This window comes from Podarcis bocagei (genome assembly GCF_964188305.1).
Source record: "Podarcis bocagei genome assembly, chromosome: 3".
Taxonomy (NCBI): Eukaryota; Metazoa; Chordata; class Lepidosauria; order Squamata; family Lacertidae; genus Podarcis; species Podarcis bocagei.
Window position 1 is genome coordinate 99,379,990 of NC_138127.1, and position 17,593 is coordinate 99,397,582.

The 17,593-nt window shown below is 43.3% G+C and overlaps 1 protein-coding gene across 2 annotated transcripts in view; it reads right to left on the bottom strand.

The window, feature by feature from the left end:
• Positions 1-858: 858 nt before the first annotated feature.
• Positions 859-17,593, bottom strand: part of PNPT1 (polyribonucleotide nucleotidyltransferase 1) — a 37,896-nt gene continuing 21,161 nt past the window's right edge. For both annotated transcript variants that reach the window (XM_081188534.1, XM_081188535.1), the window contains exons 16-28: positions 15,957-16,023; positions 15,783-15,872; positions 14,782-14,835; positions 14,570-14,679; positions 13,537-13,608; positions 13,373-13,436; positions 9,593-9,676; positions 8,514-8,597; positions 6,941-7,047; positions 6,578-6,633; positions 4,493-4,571; positions 3,470-3,517; positions 859-1,179 (exon numbers count right to left, since the gene is read on the bottom strand). In XM_081188534.1, coding sequence (XP_081044660.1) covers positions 1,024-1,179; positions 3,470-3,517; positions 4,493-4,571; positions 6,578-6,633; positions 6,941-7,047; positions 8,514-8,597; positions 9,593-9,676; positions 13,373-13,436; positions 13,537-13,608; positions 14,570-14,679; positions 14,782-14,835; positions 15,783-15,872; positions 15,957-16,023 — 1,071 coding nt within the window. In that variant the 3' untranslated portion in view covers positions 859-1,023. The remainder of the gene's footprint in view (positions 1,180-3,469; positions 3,518-4,492; positions 4,572-6,577; positions 6,634-6,940; positions 7,048-8,513; positions 8,598-9,592; positions 9,677-13,372; positions 13,437-13,536; positions 13,609-14,569; positions 14,680-14,781; positions 14,836-15,782; positions 15,873-15,956; positions 16,024-17,593) is intronic.

Consider the following 17,593-nt stretch of genomic DNA (forward strand, 5'->3'; position numbering starts at 1 on the left):
ATAACACCACAAGAGATTTGCAGCAATGCTTCCAGAGCTTCAATAAATTTATCAGATTTGCATTTTAAGGCATCCATTTCAGTTTTCATCTTGTTTTTCCGAACAGACGTTGGCAGCCCACAGGCCATCCTCTCTCCACTAGTCTTTACACATCCCAAAGGTTGTTCCTGCCTAACCACCTGTATCTCTCAACTGGTAGCTTGAGGACCTGATGCCAGTGTGAAATGTATGAATGTTACACATTCAGTGTGACCAAAAGACAAAAAAGCCACACTGTCTTTGATGAGCTCTCCTGAAAATGTCTTTTAAAAAATGTTCATAATGGGATCAGCCTGCCATTCTTCAAAGTCGAACTAATTTTGCCAGATTGCTCTTGTTCAGTTATAAATACGCATTTGCTAAAATGTTCGCCCGCAAAGTTATGTTGCGCAGTTTGCTCCATTTCATAGCAGTCAGTCCCATCGTCACTAGTTTCTAATGGGAAAGATGCACATAAAATTGTATTGAAAGGGTTTCAAAGCAAAGCCTACCGCAGAGTTAAATAGATCACGGAGGTCATTTTCTACTATGCGAGAGAATGAGCTGTTTGGATTTTTAAAAGACATTCTTGCAAGCCAAACAATATACAGAAGACAGCTGAGTGTGCGCACACACAAATGTATCTTCAACACACCTCTTGAGCAACAAAAGGTGTTAAGTAGTAGGCAGTTTTCTTTTCTTATTGTCTGGAAACAGTCCAGCTACTTGGAAGTGTTGTTTCAAGTTTTACATAATTTACAGAGGTGTTGCTATGGGCATGTTTTTCAAAAGGAAAAAAAATCTACGAGGGGAAAAGAAAAAGAATCAAACGACAGAAAATGAACTGATATCCACTAATCTTTATACAAAATTTAAAATATTTCTCTGTGTGGTATACAAACCTGCATGATAAGAACTTGTCATTTCACAACAATTTAGTCTCTTGTCAGAGGGTCACAGCATTGATAAGTCCAGAAAGATTTCTACACTTCCGAATAAAAGTTGCTACGATGTTGAACTAGCAGGCTCTGGAATGGCACCTCCCACGACTATATTGCTCTTGTCACTGAGTGTTTTAACCACTGTTGTAGCTGGAGACTGAAGCACTTTCCTCGAAAGCCTCATTCTGCCGTCAGTAGGATCACGCCCAAAATATTTCACCTGTTCATTGGGAAGAAATGGGATTGATTGTAAGGGGATTTGACACTTCAGTATAAAAGTTAAAACACCTTAATTGTTTTTTTAAAATCCTATTTTTAACTATTTGCTTTTACAATATAGGCAGGCAGTATTAATAATAACAGGACATCTTGGGTATGACTGAAAGCCTCAATAGGGAAAAGGCTTCCCTTTCTTTTCTACTAATAACATTTGAGGATTCCCTGCGGCCGCACTAAGCAATTTCAGAAAACCAGAAATACCTTGTGCAGGAAAGACTTTTGTGGGTGTGCCATCGCAAGTACATAAAGGCCTTGTGGTCCCATTTTTGTTAATTTCTGTTTTGGACCACGGAGAGCGTTGACTTTGGCCTCGTTCACCCTGAGCTTTGAACCACATTATGAACCTTGGGTACAACCTTTGGTTTGTGTGGAAAGAGCCTGGGTTCACACAACACATTAAGCCAAACCATGGCTTGCAGCAAAACCACCAGGAGGAGCTAAGCAGCTAGAATCTCAAATCCAAGAGCCTACACCTTTGCTCATTCACACTATGCCACACTTTGGTTGAGAATGATGTCCAAGCCGAGCCTTTGCGATGTACTGTAGATTCCGGCGTATTAGGTGACTGGGTGTATAAGATGACCCCCAACTTTTGGTGTTCAGTTTTAGAGTTATAGAGTTTGAGCGCCGCCCGGGGCAGAGCGTGCACCCCTCCGCTGCCTCTGCTGTCACAGCAGCAGCAGCCCAAGCGAGGTGTTTGGAGGGCCGGCGAGTAAGTGCCGTGCTTGGAAGGATTTTCCGTGTCCCCTTGTGTGGGGAGGGAGGAGGAGCGACAGCAGAAGGGGCGCCTCTGCTCACTGGCTCCCTCTCCTCCTTCCCAACACGTATAAGGTAAAGGTAAAGGGACCCCTGACCATTAGGTCCAGTTGTGGCCGACTCTGGGGTTGTGGTGCTCATCTCGCTTTATTGGCCGAGGGAGCCGGCGTACAGCTTCCGGGTCATGTGGCCAGCATGACTAAGCCACTTCTGGCGAACCAGAACAGCGCACAGAAACGCCGTTTACCTCCCTGCCGGACCGGTACCTATTTATCTACTTGCACTTTGACGTGCTTCCGAACTGCTAGGTTGGCAGGAGCAGGGACCGAGCAACAGGAGCTCACCCCATCGCAGGGATTCGAACCACCAACCTTCTGATTGGCAAGTCCTAGGCTTTGTGGTTTAACCCACAGCGCCACCCACGTCCCTTCCCAACACGTATACCCTGCGTATAAGACGACCCCCGACTTTTGGGGTGATTTCCCATGGATAAAAAGTCGTCTTGTATGCCGGAACATACGGTATGTACATGGACCTGTGGGATTGTATGAGACAAGAATATATACCTATCAACCCCCCTTTTCCATAGTCCTGCTTTCAAGTGGGGCTTCACCTAACAGGATGTTCCTAAATACAAGCACACTGTGCACAGACAACAGTTCTAGCTTAGGGGGTTGGACCAGATGATTCCCATAGTCCCTTCCAACTCTAGAATTCTTTGATTCTCCCCCAACAGACCAGTTTTCTATGTGCGGTGGATCATTTAATAAGAACAAGGCCCTCTCGCAGTTGGAAACGGTACACCTCAGAAACAGGCCTTCCACCTCAGGCAGACCCTGTCCTAAGTGGAAATGCAGAAGGACAGACCTACTGTCAAGCCAGAGGGATATGAAAAATGAAAATTCGCCACAGGATTCCCCCCAATATTGAGTCAGTTTACTAGCCAGCTACTATTTATAGTCACCAGTGACCCACTTCCCTCCTCTGAATCCTCTGGCAAGCGCAGAAGAGTTAGGAGAAAGGAAGGGAGGGGTCTTCTCTAATTTGCTCTAATGTATGGAGAACGAGAACATTTGTCCCACTTCTGGGAAGAGATCCCTGCTGTTTTCTCACCTGATCTGAAGCACAGTGCGAATGGGAGCTCTGGGGAGGGGAATCTGTGCTTCAGTGCTTTACATGCCAGAGAGCCAGGAGAATTTATCCCTGGCAAGAGGATTTGTGGACACCTGAACAGGCACACACTCTCATCCCAAACAATCCCACTTTGCCCCCGCATGTGCATTATAAGGACAGTACATGAACAGCAGAAATCACATAGCATAGCAGAGATCTATTACGTACTGTAACCTATGGAAATGCTAGCTGCGCAAAAGGAACAGTTTACGGATGGTGTCCATTGAGTTTACATACACATTAGCCTTCTTAGACAACTGAAAAACACCTAGAGGATGTTCATATATTGGTTTAAAGTTTACCTGGATTTCTTGGCCAACTTCTAATCCGAGAGCACTGGGATGTTTAATCTAGAACAGAGGGTCAATATCATTATTTTTATCCAGTTATTTGCCGGAAAATCCTACTCTCCTGGGGCATGAATTATTCTTCTTTTACCTTTCCATCTTCTATTTGCTTGGTGTTAACATGTAACTGCAAAATTCTCTAAGTGGCCACCATGGTCAGAACGACCCATTCACGTGACAGTAATAGCACAGATCAATGGGGCCAAACCTTAAAGATACAGTGGTACCTCGGGTTTAGTACTTAATTCGTTCCAGAGGTCCGTACTTAACCTGAAACTGTTCTTAACCTGAAGCACCACTTTAGCTAATGGGGCCTCCTGCTGCTGCTGCACTGCCGGAGCACAATTTCTGTTCTCATCCTGAAGCAAAGTTCTTAACCTGAAGCACTATTTCTGGGTTAGCGGAGTCTGTAACCTGAAGCGTATGTAACCCGAGGCACCACTGTAATGGGTGAGATGGAACATAGCACGTGCAGGTGCCCCCTCACACAACTGGGCTTCTCCATCATCTCCTCCCCTCTGCAGTCCCCCACACACTCTAGAGCAGTGTTCCCCAACCTTGGGCCTCCAGCTGTTTTTGGACTACAATTCCCATCATCCTTGACCACTGGTCTTGCTAGCGAGGGATGATGGGAGTTGTAGTCCAAAAACAGCTGGAGGCCCAAGGTTGGGGAACACTGCTCTAGAGGACCATTTGGAGCAGATTTGGGGCAGGGCGGTGGGTCTGGGATGGTGGTGAAAAGAAAGGAAATGAAAAGTTCCACAGTATCAGCAGGTGGTCATGGCGGGATATTGGCTGTAAACTTACTAGTTAGGTTGCTCCTGCCTCAAATGACTCTTCTGATAAGCATGGCCAAGAGGAAGACTTCCTGACCTACTAGCATAGCTTCCTGAGCACCACATCTCCACAGTAATGGCACAGGAAATAGCAAAAGCACCAAAGCACAACTCAGCCACTACTGAAGGAAAAAATAAATACCTTTCTTTGATCCAGCTGAGAGTTGTGAAGCAGAACGGGAGTCATGTTTGGGTACAATTTTACCATCACCCCAATATCTCTGCATTAAAAAAAGAAGAGTAGAACTTGCTTTACGTCAACAGAATGTGATGAGAGGGCTTGTGTTGCACCATATATCCTTACTTTGATGAAGCTAAGCCTGTTCCACACATTCCTCTATTCTTGGCAGGATAAAAGAACCACCTTATTTTCTGCAGGCTTGTTTTCTTTACTTATTCTCTAACCTTTTCTGAAGTGCACACAAAAAAAATAATGCTTTGCAGTCCTTATCTCAATAGTTTTGTGGACATCTTAATCTCCATTCTTATGCAGTAAGGCTGGTAAGAATGTGGATAGCATTAAATCACATTTAATAATAATAAATAACATAATAATAATAATAATAATAATAATAATAATAATAAAATAATAATAATAATAATAATAATAATAATAATAATAATAATAATAATAATATATTATTTATACCCCGCATCTGGCTGAGTTTCCTCAGCCACTCTGGGTGGCTCCCAATCGAGTATGAAAACAATACATTAAATATTAAAAACTTCCCTAAATAGGGCTGCCTTCAGATGTCTTTTAAAAATAGGATAGTTGCTTATTTCCTTGGCATCTGATGGGAGGGCGTTCCACAGGGTGGGCGCCACTACCAAGAAGGCCATCTGTCTGGTTCCCTGTAAGCTCACTTCTCACAATGAGGGAACCACCAGAAGGCCCTCGGAGCTGGATCTCAGTCTCCGGGCTGAACGATGGGGATGGAGACGCTCCTTCATGTATACACTCCTTCAGGTAACACTTTGAATTGTGCTCGGAAACGTACTGGGAGCCAATGCAGAGCTCTCAGGACCAGTGTTATATGGTCCTGGCAGCCACTCCCAGTCACCAGTCGAGCTGCCGCATTCTGGATTAATTGCAGTTTCCGGGTCACCTTCAAAGGTAGCCCCACACAGAGCGCATTGCAGGAGATAACCAGAGCATGCACCACTCTGGCAACAGTCTGCAGGCAGGTAGGGTCCCAGCCTGCATACCAGATGGAGCTGGTAGACAGCTGCCCTGGACAAAGAATTAACCTGCGCCTCCATGGATGGCTGTGAGTCCAAAATAACTCCCAGGCTGCGCACCTGATCCTTCAGGGGCACAGTTACCCCATTCAGGATCAGGGAGTCCTCCACACCTGCCTGTGCCCTGTCCTCCCAAAACAGTACTTCTGTCTTGACAGGATTCAACCTCAATGTGTTAGCTGCTATCCATCCTCCAACCGCCTCCAGGCACTCACACAGAATATTCAGTGCTTTCACTGGTTCTGATTTAAATGAGAGGTGGAGCTGGGTGTCATTTGTATACTGATTTAAGGGTCTGGGAGGGAGTTGTGGAACGATGCACTCCCTCAGGTCTGTTGCACACAACTGCCTTTATATATGGGCAACAGCAGTTGTGCAATTCCAGATTCCCTTCCTAAAAATATAATTAAACGGCTGGATAGGGTGCAGAATCAGGTCAGTTATGAGGTGAGGGAGGTATCAGACTAAACAGAAACTGCATCAAGACGTTTACAAATCACTGCACTTGTATTTAACTTTAAAATGACCTATTTTTAAACATGCCGTATTTTTCTGTGTATAAGGCTAGGTTTTCCCCTCCAAAAAAATTAGGTTTAAAATTGGATCTCGTCTTATACACGGGTAGTGCTGAGGGGTGTTTTCTTAATTTGGAGTCCCCCAAAATAGGAGGCGTCTTATACATGGGAAAATACGGTAATCCTTCAAATGAAGCAAAAATATTAGTCTTCACCACCATTTTCAGATTTGTGTTCATGATGTTTGTAGGCATATATAAAATATACATTATATACTCAAGCTAAGCATGGAATATTTGCTTATATAAAACACACACACTCAAGGTAATGTACATTGTTCTCCTTCCTCCATGTTTAATCCTCAAAACAACCCTGTGAAACAGGCTGGAGTCAGAGGCAATGACTAGCCTAATATCACCCAGTGAGCTTAGTGGATATTTAGTCATTATAACCTGATGAGTTTCTCTTACCTCAGTTCTGTTATTGTGGCTGTATAAATAGCTCCAAATTCCAACTGATAGTCCTGCTATAAGAAAGAAACCAGAAAGAGATGAATGACTAGTTCCGCAAAACCAAGGAGTCTGGAATTTGTGTGTGAGATTCGGCATAAGACCTGCTGCTCGATGAAAAATGCAAAGTTTGCACTGGGCACCAACAAGCCCTTTCTAATATCTCTATGGATTGTGGCCATCATATCTTAGTTATATGTTTTAGCACACCCTATCTAATAGGCTTAAGGCAGCAGGAAAAGCAGCCGTACCTATATTAAGAGATGGATCTTGATACATGAAGCATATGCACAATATATCAAATTCCTTAAAATATGCACTTACATCATCTTTGCAGATTTCGGTAATAAATTCTCGTGCTTCATGCATAGCGGACGGCGTTGGAGCAAATACGGAAAAGGTCTCTTCGTCTATTTGGCTAACGGTTACGCCTGCGGGATAAAAATGTGTATAAAATCAACACTGCTGTAAAAAAGAAAGATTGGGTGGTTTTGTACAGGAATTGTTAAGTGACTCAACACACTGGTGCTAGAGATGTGTAGGAATCAAGGGGTGAAAACATAACGGCCAAATCGTCAACGTAAGATCAAGAGGAAGGAGCAGGCAGATTTCAGACTTGCTGGATCTACTCTGCAGATTCCTGAGACAAGTGAGCAGATTCTGAGCCTAGGAATTTGTTCTCTGTTCCACAACGGAGCTGAACTCACAGTCCTTATGGAAGAAAATTCCACTCTTGCTCACTGCCTCTCACCAGCCTACGTGTCAGTGGGAAAGTAATCTTGCTGCAGCTGGGTGTCAGAAATCTCCGTGCTAATCTACTGCAAAGAGATCTGCCAGTAGGTCCCGATGCACCTTCTTGCTCATCTCTGCCATGAATGAATTCTCCTCCACGTTGTTCACTATAATGAAGGATGCCAATGCCATACAGGTCTCCCTCAGGAAATTGAAGCCAAGTAGCTTAAGGAAACTCTGGAAGATATTGGCTGTTCTTAAGGTTAACGGCAGGAAGTGCAAAGTAGAGAAAGTTTTCATGGGACAGGGAAAGAGTCTACAGGTATCATCATCATCATCATATAGTTATACCCCGCCCATCAGCCTGGGTTTCCCCAACTACTCTGGGCGGCTTTCAACAAAATATTAAAATACAGTAATGCATCAAACATTAAAAGCTTCCCTAAACAGGGCTGCCTTCAGATGTCTTCTAAAAGTCTGGTAGTTGATTTTCTCTTTGACACCTGGTGGGAGGGCGTTCCACAGGGTGGGTGCCACTACCGAGAAGGCCCTCTGCCTGGTTCCCTGTAACTTGGCTTCCTGCAGTGAGGGAATCGCCAGAAGGCCCTCGGCGCTGGACCTCAGTGTCCGAGTAGAATGATGGGGGTGGAGACTGGAAAAGAGGAGACTGAGAGGAGATACGATAGCTATCTTCAAAAATCTAAAGGGCTGTCACGTTGAAGATGGAGCAAACGAGTTTTCTCCTGCTCCAGAGGGTAGGACCTAAATCAATGGCTTCAAGTTTCAAGAAAGGTGATTCTAACTAAGCAGCAGTACAAATTTTAATATTGGTAAGAGCTTTTTGACAGCAGAACGGACTCCCTTGAGAGGTTGTGGACTCTCCTTCCTTGGGGGATTTAAGCAGAGGTTGGATGGTCATCTGTCAGGGATGCTTTAGTTGGGATTCCTGCCATCACAGGGGGTTGGATTAGATGACCCTTGTGGTCCCTTCGAACTCTACAATTCTATGATTCTCGTCTACATTCCATTTGCACTAAGAGAAAGCACACGGCCACCAGAAAATGAAAAACTTTATTTGTATCCCTGCTTTTAGTCTTTGGGGAAGGAGGACAGGATAATTTAATAAATTGGCAAAAGTACACATCAAAAAGCAACGAAGACTCACCAGTTTCAGCTTGAAGTTTTTTTAAATTATAACCTCCAGGGCCAACAAATCTTGCCCTTTTTGATAATGGCACCTGAACATTTTCTGAAATGCAAAGAGTTTAAGTGAGAAATTTGTTGCAATACTAGGATCAAGGGCTTTCCACACCCACACTACCTTTTTTTCCTGGCGGTACGTAAACGTTAATATTTTTAGAGACTTAAAATATCGTGGCATCGTTCTGGAACTCATTTTCTCCAATGGGAATAAAAGTTCCATCCATGGGACAGCCCTACCAGTAGATGAGGGGAGGTGAACTCCTCTGATTTCCCATGTAACGCCCTTCTGCCCCACAAAAAGGATTTGGAGTGTATATGAGAATGCAGGAGGAATCAGGAAAAGCTACCTTTCTTCTTTCTGCCAGCAGGACCCTTTTAGATCAAAAGCCCTTCCATGAATAGAAGGGAATTCAGGACCTAAACTATTATCTTAAAGACGTAACTTTTCAGCTCAAAAGATGCCATCACTTTATGGTAGCCTTGTAAGTTAAAATTCATTAGTTCACAAAAAATGGGAGGGGCGGTGGCTTTGCCATACTAGCAGTCTGAAATGAAGTATAAACAAAATTTACCCTGAATTTACAAATGATTACTCCTTTCCTGATCACCTGGAGGTGATTCTTACTTGCCAGATATAACCAGCCAAGTTGATGTTTACAAACCAGCATTATTTACCTTATTTTAGACGTGAAATGAAGCCTTTAATAGTACTGTATCCTGAACAAATTTTTAACATGCTTATTGTGACTTTTGTTATGGAATTTCTCCTTTCGTTGTAGCTCCTTTCAGGACTTTTGTAGTGGGAAGTGAAATATACATTTAAGAAACCTAAGCCTATACTGAATTAGGAATTAACTTGAAAAAAAGGTTCTAATCTAAAAAGCAATGTATGCATAGCCTGACAATTATGGGCTGTATCCTTGACCACCAACCACTGTTCTTAGAAAGAATGGTTTGCACACCTGCGAGAACTTTGGCCGTCCAACTGCACTCCCCACCCCACCGCTCAGAACATGTACAGTTAATTACAAATGCTATTACCTACAAGTGGTCCGTTCTCTTTTCTGCTTGCTCTAGGTTTTGCAATCGTTTTGTTCATAATTTGCAATATTTCTCTCTTTGCCACTAAGGGAGAAAAACACACACACACACAAAAACCCCTTCTAGTTTAAATATAGAACACACATGTTAAATGCTTTCATTTTTTTAAAAAAATCTCTATTTTGTTGCAAGGAAACCTTCCTTTCTTCCCTAATGCTTTTAACATGACTAATCAAGCAAAACTTTTGCACGCAGCAGCGCAGCGAGGGCTTGAGGCACTTTTGGGGAGCTGCATTGTTCAATAAAAGAGCAGAATTGTTTCCAGTTTTATGCTTCATAAAGGCATTTAGGGCAGCAGATCTTCTGTCCAGCCCTGTGCATTATTTCCAGCGCGTTTTAAAAAGCCCTACATCTCCCTCCCCCAGGTGAAGCACATTACACTACAGAGCACTTAAATCACTGTGCAATAATGAATCCTTATTCCATTGGTGTAAGCTTTTGCTGGTACAGTGGTACCTCGGGTTACATACGCTTCAGGTTACATACGCTTCAGGTTACAGACTCCGCTAACCCAGAAATAGTACCTCGGGTTAAGAACTTTGCTTCAGGATGAGCACAGAAATCGTGCTCCGGCGGCGCAGCAGCAGCGGGAGGCCCCATTAGCTAAAGTGTGGTGCTTCAGGTTAAGAACAGTTTCAGGTTAAGTACGGACCTCCGGAACGAATTAAGTACTTAACCCGAGGTACCACTGTATTGTATTGACCGTGCGTGTGTGACTTCTGAAGCTGATTCTTGGGATACAAAAACACAACACCCAGTGCAATCACAAGTTCATCTAAATTATGGGCCACCATATGCGATTTAGGTAGAAACCACCCTCCACCCTCAAATTTATTTCAATGAACACCTTGCTTGGAATTGGTCACATTTGCTTATGTCACACGGAACGCTTTCTCTAACACACGGCTTCTCTGCAAGCAAGCTAGCAGATGCAAAGAAATCAAAATTGCTTTCCTGAGAAAAATGAGAGCAAGCCAGCTTTCTTTTTCAGAAACAGAAGTCACGCTGGGTGGGCAGAGTTCACTGCCTATAAACAACAGTTTGGGAAGAAATATGGCTAAGCTGTAAGCCAAAGAGTATCAAAGCAGATGATGCAGCTGTGAATTCACAAGGTGTTTTCCCCATACCAGCCTTCACCAACATGGTGCTCTCGAGATGTTTCTGACCATAGCTCCCCAGCCAGCATGAGGCAGATGGGAACTGCAATCCAGAACCTCTGGAGGCAACAGGCTAGTGAAAGCTGCCCCATATGGAGCAAAGTTTGCAATGTTTAATTATTTCTAATTGGTAAATCAACTACAGTGGTACCTCGGGTTACATACGCTTCAGGTTACAGACTCTGCTAACCCAGATATAGTACCTCGGGTTAAGAACTTTGCTTCAGGATGAGAACAGAAATCGCACTGCGGCAGCGGGAGGCCCCATTAGCTAAAGTGGTGCTTCAGGTTAAGAACAGTTTCAGGTTAAGAACAGACCTCTGGAACGAATTAAGTACTTAAACCCGAGGTACCACTGTATCTAAACCTTTATGCCAGCCTTTCTCAAATTTGGATTCCCAGATGTTGTTGGTCTACCACTCCCATCAGTCCTGACTGCTGCCCCTGCTGGCTATGGAAGATGGGAGTTGTAGTTCAACATCTCAGAACCCAAAGTTTAGAAAGTCTGCTTCATATGCTGATTAGTCATGGTGGCTGCAACTTAAAGACATTCTTGGTTATTTTTTTGAGGCTATTCTGCTTAATAATAAAATAATAATAATAATATATTATTTATACCCCACCCATCTGGCTGGGTTTCCTCAGCCACTCTGGGTGCCTTCCAACAAAATATTAAAAATACAATAAAACATCAGACATTAAAAACTTCCCTAAACAGGGCTGCCTTCAGATGCATTCCTTTAAGAAATGAAAACAATAACATGAAAAGGAAAATATTAAAGCTGGGCTCGCTGTCTAACAGTCAATGGTAGGTTTTGTTTATTAGATGCAAGATAACTCTTCATTCTCCTGCCAACCTAGCAGTTGGAAAGCACGTCAAAGTGCAAGTAGATAAATAGGTAGCGCTCCAGCGGGAAGGTAAACGGCATTTCCGTGCACTGCTCTGGTTCGACAGAAGCTGCTTAGACATGCTGGCCACATGACCCGGAAGCTGTACTCCGGCTCCCTCGGCCAATAAAGCGAGATGAGCGCTGCAACCACAGAGTTGGTCACGACCGGACCTAATGGTCAGGGGTCCCTTTACTTAACTCTTCATTAGGACACCAAATTGAGGTCTCGCAGCATGCACATTAAAAAAACTGATCAGTCATTTTGCTTCGAACAGGGATAGTTAACATGTGGCCCTCCACATATTGTTGGACTCTAGCTCTCATCAGCCCCAGACAGCATGGGCATGGTGAGGGACAATGGACAAAGTCCAGAACCATCTGGAGGGTCACAGGTTCCCCACCCCAGTTTAAAATGAAGTGACCCATAAGCTAAAAGCTCTTTTACAAAACTTAACATGAAGGATGAGGATCTCAGTATTATCATATTTTTATTTTTTAGATTGTGTCCAAGGAGTACCTTGGCTCCAAACAAATATATGCCCAGTGCATATCTTTCGTCTTCAAGTCTTTCATTACATTTTATTGCATATAGAAGCATTCTGAATAATGCATATTAGGTTAATAACCTCTCAAATATGCTGAATCCCTTTAATATTAAATATTTTTTCCTGCATATCATGAACCAGTCGCCTAACTTTTAAACACTGGAAAAAGAGACAACCAATTTACCTGGCACATAAGAAACCATACATTTTACCAATGAATTTTTTTTTTTTTTAATTCACACATCAAAATGATTCTTCTCACACCACTGAACTTCCTGTGTCTAACAATGATTGCTTGTTACACCAACAATTTTAACCAGGCATCCTCAAAAGGCCAAAACAGGGCCAAAACCAGAAGAGCGATTTGTTAATTTATTATTTGTGCTCATAGTGCAATGTGTAGTTCACCAAATGGGCCTAGGGCAGGTAGCAAAAATATGAAAATCGCTGAAGAAAAACACAAAAACGAACAGTATCAAAGAAAAGGTGGTTTGACGTCCAAGGACTTTCTTTTTTTTATTATTAAATTTTATTTCGAATATACAGTATTTTAAAACCACAAACATACCAAAAAAAAGAGAGGAAACAAACAAACAAAATTAAACAACAAACATCAAAACATAAACACAGTTCTCCAAAAGTACTAGGACTTTCAAATCAGGCAAAAGCATGTTTGTGGGCCTGAGGTTCTGCTCCTGGTATGTAGGGACAGAATGCACGCCGTTACAGAAGCTTTCAAGAGGCTTTTATTTAGAAGGCGTAACCTCAAAGAGCACCACCTAAACACAATAGTCAAGTCAGAGATTAAGGTGGGCACTGATAAGGATTTACAGTGGCACCTCAGGTTACAAACGCTTCAGGTTACGAGCTCCGCTAACCCGGAAGTAGTTGCTCCAGGTTGAGAACGTTGCTGCAGGATGAGAACGGAAATAGCGCTGCAGCGGGAGGCCCCATTAGCGAAAGCGCGCCTCAGGTTAAGAACAGATTCGGGTTAAGAACAGACCTCCGGAACGAATTAAGTTCGTAACCTGAGGTACCACTGTACTGTTCTAATAGGGCTGATTGTCCATTTCACGGGAAATTATTAAAACAGCAGTGAAAATCAAACGCCATGCACTCTACACTCACCCGTGGCTTGCTGAATCGCTTCCATCACAATTTTTAGGGGTATCCCTGGCAGCTTGATATCAGCCTAATGATACACAAGTGAAAAAGTTAAAATCACTATCAACAGCATCGTTTTTTTCTGGAACAGAGGTTTATTTCAAATTAAGAGGATTGGAGGAGGATACCTGTAAGGCAGTGATTCCTTTATTCGTTCCAGCCATTTTGAAGTCCATATCACCATGATAATCCTCTATTCCCTGCAGAAAATAAATATATTCCAAATGTCTTTCCAAGACCACAGAGGTTCTACTCACAGACCCAAAAAAACCAACACCCCAGCCCTGAACATAATAGAGGGATTCTACCACAATAGGTTAAAACAATTCCTACATTTCGGCTGCAACCACAAAACCTATACTTGCAACATATTTTCACAGTCAGCCCCTGTCTGAGGAACCTTTAGCAGAAGTCCCCTAATTATAGTTTCATGGTTTCCTTGGAAAAAGTCAGATAACAAAGTAGGGGTATTTTGTATAAGAGTTTGAATACAACTGCACTACAAGCTTAAGCTTATTTTAAGCCAATGAAAGTGGTAAGAACTCTATCAGAGAACACTAGCTCCATCAAAAGAACTATGATTTCCAAGATTTCAGGTAAGCAGACACAATTACTGTATACCAATTCATGTATACATCTAATGCAGAGGTCTTCAACCTTTTTGAGTCCATGGGTCCCTTGACCAACTACATTCGTTTTGCCGCACCCCTGTGGGGCTCAGAAACCCAGTTGTGTCACACCCTTTTTCAAACACCCTCCCTTGTGGAGTGTTCCCTCAACCTCCTCTCCTCCCCACTTTCCTTGGGAGTCCTCTGGGCAGCCACTGCATCCGCCACTGGCCTCTGAGCTGCCTCAGCTCCAGGCAACCAGCACCCCTGTCCAGCCACAGAGCCACCATTCGCCTGGGGAGCTTGTATCCAGGGCTGCTGCAACGAACAGCTGTGCAAGCCTTTTGGAGGCAGAGACGTGAGAGGGCATCAGAGGAGGCAGGGAAGGACAGAGGCCAGTGTTGCCCACAGCACCCCTGACCATCATTCAAGGCACCCCAGGGTACTTAACCTGAGGTACCACTGTAATTTACACATGTCACAGATATGAGTTTTAAGCTAGAGTCCAGATCTTTTGAATACTGAGAAACAAGACTCAATTAGGAACTCTTACCAGAATGTCTGTTAGCAAGCGATAATCCTCAATGTCTCCATTTTTTTCAGAATTAGCCCTGGAAACCAAACCAACAGCAACACCTGCGACAGGAGACGATATTGGGACTCCTAACAATAAAAGAGAAATTATGCATTTCTGAGTTTTGGTGCCACTTCCACTGACCTATGCATAAACACATCCCAAAATATGAATTCTTCTTTGTGGAATACCTGCATCCATCAGTGCCAAACTCCCACCACAAGCAGAAGCCATTGACGATGATCCTGGAAACAGAAACCACAAGATTATGCAATCAACTATTTTTGAGTAGCCACTAAAATATATGATCTGCATATAAATAAGTTTCTTAGCAACACAAAAGACATGGACAACCGTTTGCCACCGTATGATTTATATTTCTCCCTGGGATAGGGGGTTTTCTTTCTAGATACAAGAAGCACTCAGTTTTTGCACCGTTTTGTTGTGGTTCAGAAATTTCAGCTAACATCTGCAACAGTAAATAGTCTAAAGACATGTGCTCAAATTATGGGGGAAAGAGTAAGGTAAAGGTAAAGGCACCCCTGACCATTAGGTCCAGTCGTGACCGACTCTGGGGTTGCGACGCTCATCTCGCTTTATTGGCCGAGGCAGACAGCGTACAGCTTCCAGGTCATGTGGCCAGCATGACTAAGCCGCTTCTGGCGAACCAGAACAGCACAAGGAAATGCCGTTTACTTTCCTGCCGGAGCGGTCCCTATTTATCTACTTGCACTTTGACGTGCTTTCAAACTGTTAGGTTGGCAGGAACAGGGACTGAGCAAAGGAAGCTCACCCCGTCGCGGGGATTCGAACCGCTGACCTTCTGATCGGCAACTCCTAGGCTCTGTGGTTTAACCCACAGTGCCACCCGCGTCCCTGGGGGAAAGAGTAGGGGGTTCTCTAATGAAATCCACAAATATTAGGCCAAAGCCCATTAGCTAATTCATGACCCCTTGCGCCTTCTAAAAAGGGGGGAAATCTCAAAAAGTAACAGGGGTGGACCTCATCCTTTGCCCTTCCCATTAGCCTTTTGATAAGGGCCCTGCCAGATTTCAAATCATACGTGTGGCCGAGTGGAGATAGTTTTATTAGCGCAAGCATTTCTGCTTGTGCGATGCAACAATCTGCTTAGTGCTAAGCTGAATTCCACCCACACATTCTGAGCAACAGTCAAATAATAAAAATCAAATACCATTTGACTCCAGTACTTCTGAAGTAACCCTTATTGTGAAAGGGAATTCACTGGGAATCACAGGCTTCAAAGCCTTCTCTGCAAGTGCACCTACAAGTAAAAAAATTATGTTGTGAATTACAAGGAGTAATTCAGTTTCAGTCTAGATATTCAGCTTCTTCTGTTCTTACTTACCATGGCCAAGCTCTCGTCTATTCATGCCAGTAATTTTGCCAATCTCGTTAGTTGCGTATGGAGGAAACTGCAAAATTTTAATATATCAAGAGGGGGAGAAAGTCAGTATAATGCTTTTCTGGTTGTCAGCATTCATTTCAAGGCAAACATCCATGGAATTCACCCAAAAGGATAAAAATATGCTCATGCAATGAGTCATTTGCAGAGTTATTAATATGCTACCCTTTGGAATAATCTTCAGCCACATATTTTAAGTTGTACACTTTCACAGTTGTCACGAAAACAATATGATCTTTCAAAAAATAAACTATCTGGCTTATCCTATGCGGAGTTATGCACACCTAATGAAAGCAACAATCTTAAGTAGATCAGAGTGAATACTTGCACTATAATTTGAAGTGATACAACCTCCAGGCGTTTTATCAGTTAAAGTAGCTTTACTATGCTGTACAAATGGAAGTTTGAATTAGTGCCTAATTTTAAGGTTTAGACACTTTTCAGGATCTTCTGTTTCAAAGTATGGAAGAGATTTCTTTCAAAACCTAATTGAAACTCTCCAACATTTTTAAACGTGTCTTAAAACTGCAGAAAGGTCTTAATGCTTAAGTTCAGCCATCTTTCACAATAATCTCTGTACCTTCAGTACTCAAAGGTTTCGCTGTCAATATAATTTGGATAAAGGGATGATTTACAAATTGTCCTCTTAATAAGAGAAGGTGGGAAATCAAAAATTCCAGTGGGTCAGGTTCCTTTGTGCAATCAGCTACGGCTGCAGAGCATTTTCAACAATCACCTATCTGGTTCTGTAGTCCTGGATCCGACTGATCCCACTGCTTCTGTTATTACATTGGTACCTCAAAAGTTGAATGGGAACTGATCCGGCAGTCCATTCGACTTCCAAAACGTTCGGAAACCAAGGCGCAGCTTCCGATTGGCTGCAGGAAGTTCCTGCAGCCAATCGGAAGCCATGTTAGATGTTTGGGTTCCAAAGAACATTCACAAACTGGAACACTCGCTTCCGGGTTTGCGGAGTTCAGGTGCCAAAACGTTCGACTCGCAAGGTGTTCGGGATCCAAGGTACGACTGTATTTCCACCATCTACTACTGCTACATTTATATCTCACATTTCCTTCAATGGGCTGAAGGTGGAGCACAAGATTCTCTCCTTCCCCATTTTATCCTCAGAACCCTAAGAGGTAGGCTATGCTGAGAAACTGTGACTGGTCCAAGGTGAACTTCTTGGCCGAGCGTAGAAATGAAACCTGGATTCCAAGGTCCTATCTCAGCACTCTAAGCACTACACCCTACTAGGGTATGGTGGACTCACTCCAAGCCTAATCTTCCCCTAATCTCGATCTCTTTCTATCTCTCATACACACTCTGGTGCATTTGAGAGACAGAGAGAGATTAGGATGAGGCAATTATGGGTGCTTTAGCTGAGATGCGTGGATGCTTTAGCATTTTAGGGGGTTGTACCGGATGACTCTTGTGGTCCTTTCCAATTCTACAGTTCTATGAACCTGCAATTAGGAGGAGGAGGAGGAAGAGCAATCCTCCCGTTTACCATATTTTTCGCTCTATAGGACGCACCGGACCATAGGAGGGGGAGAACCGGGGGGGGGGAGAGAAATCTCCCC